This window comes from Colobus angolensis, unplaced genomic scaffold (assembly GCF_000951035.1).
Source record: "Colobus angolensis palliatus isolate OR3802 unplaced genomic scaffold, Cang.pa_1.0 Scaffold4, whole genome shotgun sequence".
NCBI classification, from domain to species: domain Eukaryota; kingdom Metazoa; phylum Chordata; class Mammalia; order Primates; family Cercopithecidae; genus Colobus; species Colobus angolensis.
Genome location: NW_012117376.1, coordinates 8,688,405 through 8,693,008, shown reverse-complemented (window position 1 = coordinate 8,693,008; position 4,604 = coordinate 8,688,405). Strand labels below are relative to the sequence as shown.

The window sequence follows — 4,604 nt, the reverse complement described above, 5'->3', positions numbered from 1 at the left end:
CTGCCGCCCTCGGCCACGGGTCCCGACGCGACAGTGGGCGGGCCAGCGCCGACCCCGCTGCTGCCCCCTTCGGCCACAGCCTCGGTGAAGATGGAGCCGGAGAACAAGTACCTGCCAGAACTCATGGCCGAGAAGGACTCGCTCGACCCGTCCTTCACTCACGCCATGCAGCTGCTGACGGCAGGTAAGGGGGCCTCCTGGGTCCCTCTGCGTCGCCTGGCCATCCTGGGGCATGAGTGGCCCTGGCTTTGTTTCTCTCGCTTCCCGTCCCCTCGGGACCGAGGCAGTCGGGAGCTCCGGTGTCATCCTCATCTTTGGGAGCCTGGATTCCACATTCCCACCTCAGCCCGGAGTGCATGGGAGAATTTCTAGGCTGCAGTGGAGGCCCAAAGGCGACTTTGCGATCTCCTAGCGCTAACGTCTTGATGGATGGTGCTGAGCTCCCCGCCCCTTTCCCGACTCTTCCCTCCTCCCTCCTCTTGCGGCTGCCGGGCGCACAGATTCTTCCAGAAATTAACCTGTATTTCCCCCTTCCCCGAAGGGAAACCCGTTTTGATCGCGGGTGGCGATGAGCGCCTCGACCAAGGTGTAGGAGGTGAAGACAGCCAGAGCGGGGAGGGACCGTGGGAGGAAGGGCCGAGGTGAGGTGGGGTGAGGCTGGAATGCCCTGTCCAGTGCCTCGCTGTCGCTGGGGCCGAGCCGGACTTAGCGGTAACCGCAGCTTAAGTTGCTGGGAGGAAGGAGCGATTTATAGGATCGGAGCTTGAGGTTTCCGAATCAGATTTCCGACTAAGGCTGATGAAGTAAGAATTGCTACTGAGCCTGAAGGTTGTCCTCTCTCATTTTACACCGTGTGTTCACTATCATTGAAGAAGGAGTGAAATAACCCTAGAGACGGTGAAATGGGACGATAGGGTCTCCCGCATAGTTCACATAACGTTTCCCAACGAGATGGACAGAAATTGAGAGAAGTGGCATGATGCTTGTACTGAAAGAGTTAGTCTTTTTGTTGCTGTTTTTTACATTTTTGATTCAGTAGTGAAATAAATTAGAAATGAGAGCCTTTGTTCTGTAGATTAGCGCTCTTTTCCTGATGAGCACTAGCCAATCACCTAGTCGCTCCGATTTTTCCCTAAAGCTGACGTTCGCTTCTAGTTAAAACATTATTTTAATAAATATTTCTTATGATGCCTAAATTTTAATAGGCAAGTAAAAATTCACATGCTTCAACACTGAATGAGTAGTTGGACTCTGTGGGAAGGTTAATATAATGGACAGTTCATTATGAAAATATTATCTCCCTCCCTTTGTTCTCTGTCTCCCAACACTGTAAGGTAAGGCATCTTTACCAGTGTGGTGTTCATCTTTTATGCTTTCTTAAGATAACTGTCAAAAACTATTGATCCTTAAAAGTTACTTAGAATTTTCAGTCTTCCCTCACTGCTTGACTAAAAGAGTGCTCTTTATTTTTAACCTGGGCTTTGTGGATTTTTTTTTTTTTTTAACACAACTGAAATTGGAGAAGTGTGATTGAGGTAATGTTGGTTTGGGATGTATGAATTCTTTCTAGCATGGATAAGTGTTAGTATATGTTGAGCCTGGCTTTTAAGGTATTTCTGAATTGTCTTGCAAGGGGATTGCAGTGAAGTCACAACCCATTGTGAGGAAGTGAGACTTTGAAAAGATAGAATAGTAGTATTTAAGCTCTGGTAAGATCACATGGAAGGGGCGGGCGCGGAACCTGTAATCCCAGCACTTTAGGAGGCCCAGACGGGCGGATCACGAGGCCAGGAGTTCGAAACCAGCCTGACCAACGTGGTGAAACCCCCGTCTCTACTAAAAATACAAAATTAGCCTGGCGTGGTGGCACATGCCTGTAATCCCAGCTACTTTGGAGGCTGAGGCAGGAGAATCGCTTGAACCTGGGAATCGAAAGTTGCAGGGAGCCCAGATTGCGCCATTGCACTCCGGTCTGGGCAACAAGAGCTAAACTCCATCGCAAAAAAGGAGAGAAAAAAAAAACACATGGAAGAAAAATATAGCTAAGACTTCATGTTTGAGGTCTGAGCACTTTACATTAAATATTTAACCTGTGAAATGAGAACTGTGATTATCCTCATTTTTTCAGATGAGGAAACCAAGGCACCCAGAGATTAATAATTTGCCTAAGGTAACAAAATTAGTAAGCAGCATAACCAGGGTTTTTAGTCAGTCTACACACCTTCCCCGTTCCCTCACTATAGTGCCTGCTGCAAATTGTACTTTAAAAGTAAGCTATCATTGGACAAAATATTAAAATCTAACTGGCATGATAGGTGACCAAAAAAAACAGTGTATTTGAAAGTATCAAAAAAAAAAGACAAAATTTTGAAGGATGTAGATTTTGAATATAGACTTCTGTGTTAAGCAGATTGATATTCGGCAGTGACGACAGTCGAATGTATTTGCAGACATAAGGATTCAATCATCCATCTTTGTTTTCTGGAAGAGAAATAATTTACCTTATTGTGTTAATATATTTATATACTAAGTAAAATGCTGTTATTATATGTCAGTGTTCTGTTTCTGTTTTTTTTTTTTTTTTTTGAGGCGGAGTCTCGCTCTGTCACCCAGGCTGGAGTGCAGTAGTGTGATCTCAGCTCACTGCAGCCTCCGCCTCCTGGGTTCAAGCGATTCTCCTGCCTCAGCCTCCCGAGTGGCTGGGATTACAGGCGCCTGCCACCACGCCCGGCTAGTTTTTGCATTTTTAGTAGAGACAGGGTTTTGCCATGTTGGTCACGCTGGTCTCGAACTCCTCACTTCAGGTGATCCGCCCACCTCAGCCTCCCAAAGTACTGGGATTACAGACATAAGCCACCGCATCCAGGCTATATTTTATGTTACATATATATAATTTACGTGGATGTGTGTTTTGTTTTCATTTCTGTGGGTGACTTGGTAAATCCTCTCCCTTAACCCAAGAAGGCCTTTAGGTTCTCTAAAGGGTTCTAAGTTTCACATCCAAAAATCAACAGTTTCCAGGCACTCAGAAGACAATTTCCGAAGAAACTTTTTTCCTTGTTTTTTTGTTTGTTTTTGTTTTTTGTTTTTTGAGACGGAGTCTCGCTCTGTTGCCCAGGTTGGAGTGCAGTGGCGCGATCTCGGCTCACTGCTGCCTCCGCCTCCCTGGTTCGAGCAATTCTCCTGCCTCAGCCTCCCAAGTAACTGGGATTACAGGCATGCACCATCATACCCGGTTAATTTTTATATTTTTAGTAGAGACGGGGTTTCACCATGTTGGCCAGGCTGGTCTCCACCTGGCCTCAGGTGATTCGCCCACCTCGGCCTCCCAAAGTGCTGAGATCACAGGCGTGAGCCACCGAGCCCGGTGGAAACTTTTATTGTGGAGATGAGGTCTCATTACGTTGTCCAGACTGCTCTCGAATTCCTAGCCTCAAGTAATCCTCCCATCTAGGCCTCCCAAAGTGCTGGGATTACAGGCATGAGCCACCGCACGAGGCCCCAAAGACTTTTGAAAAGTGTGGGCTCATTAGGAGAACTGATCCAGAAGAAAAAGAGATGGGAGTGAGTGCTTTACATGGAAGAAGAAAAAAACTCTGTGGAGGGAACGAAAAGTTAGAGACAGCACCAGGCTTTTGATGGCTTATGGGACAAGTAGGGACCTAAGGCTCCACCTGCATATAGCACTCCAGGATGTGGAGAACGCCGTGAGAGACTGTCCATCTAGCCTTTGAGAGTACTGGCAAGGGTCTCTTTGAGCAAGTCTGGAGTGGTAGAAGGAGCCACCCTAATGATGCAACTAACGTGGATTAAGGATCTGGTCTCCACTTTTTGGCGGAAGAAGCACTTAATTGGCAATGACAACGGCAAAACAAAACACAATTCAGAGAAAGCAGTAAAATATATAAAAAGAGCTAAAATGCTGCTTAAGATTTCCCTGACCAACAACGGCAACCGTTTTAGAACCGACTGGAATATATGTAATACTGGAAATATATATACTGGAAACGACTTCTTGTGTTCCCTATGTCTGGGGCCCTTTTCTTTGCTAGACTTCAGATCTCTGATCCGAGCCATCCCTCTTAGTTCATGTCCTCCAGTAGCCTTCAGAGTTTCCACCGAGCCGTCCTTTCTCAATTTCTCCCTCCAGGTTTCCCTTCCCCAACTTCCCCTTCTGCATCGGACTCTCCCTTAGCCTTCCTTTCTCCCTCCTCTCTCCCTCCCCTTTCCGTGTCCCTCACGGCAGTCTCCTTTTATTTCCTTACTTCGGTGACCGCCCCCCACCCCACTTCCCTCCCCACCCCACTCCCCACAGCCTCCCTCCGCTGCTCAGCCGTTGGAGAGGGCGTGGCCCCGCGAGTAACAGGTCTCCCGCCCCACACTCCGCGGGCCCGCGCGCAGACAAAGACATTCCACAGCTCCCGCCCCCTCCACGCACTAGGCCAGAAGAGGGAGGAGACACGTGTGCCGCTAGCGCCGAGTCACGTGGAAAAGGAAACGAACGGAGCCGGCGGCCTCCCGCGCAAGCGCGTCAAGCTCTGGCCTGGCAGGCGTGGAGTGAAAGCCAGAGTCGGGAGGCGACTTCTTCGGACGCCGCGGCGGTG

The 4,604-nt window shown here is 48.5% G+C and overlaps 1 protein-coding gene across 3 annotated transcripts in view; it reads left to right on the top strand.

Annotated features, from left to right (window-relative positions):
* Nucleotides 1-4,604, top strand: part of KHDRBS1 (KH domain containing, RNA binding, signal transduction associated 1) — a 52,192-nt gene continuing 47,588 nt past the window's right edge. For all 3 annotated transcript variants that reach the window (XR_001003248.1, XR_001003249.1, XM_011955444.1), the window contains exon 1: nt 1-184. Coding sequence is in view for 1 of the 3 variants with exons in the window: in XM_011955444.1 (XP_011810834.1) it covers nt 91-184 (94 nt within the window). In the remaining 2 variants the exon portion in view is untranslated. The remainder of the gene's footprint in view (nt 185-4,604) is intronic.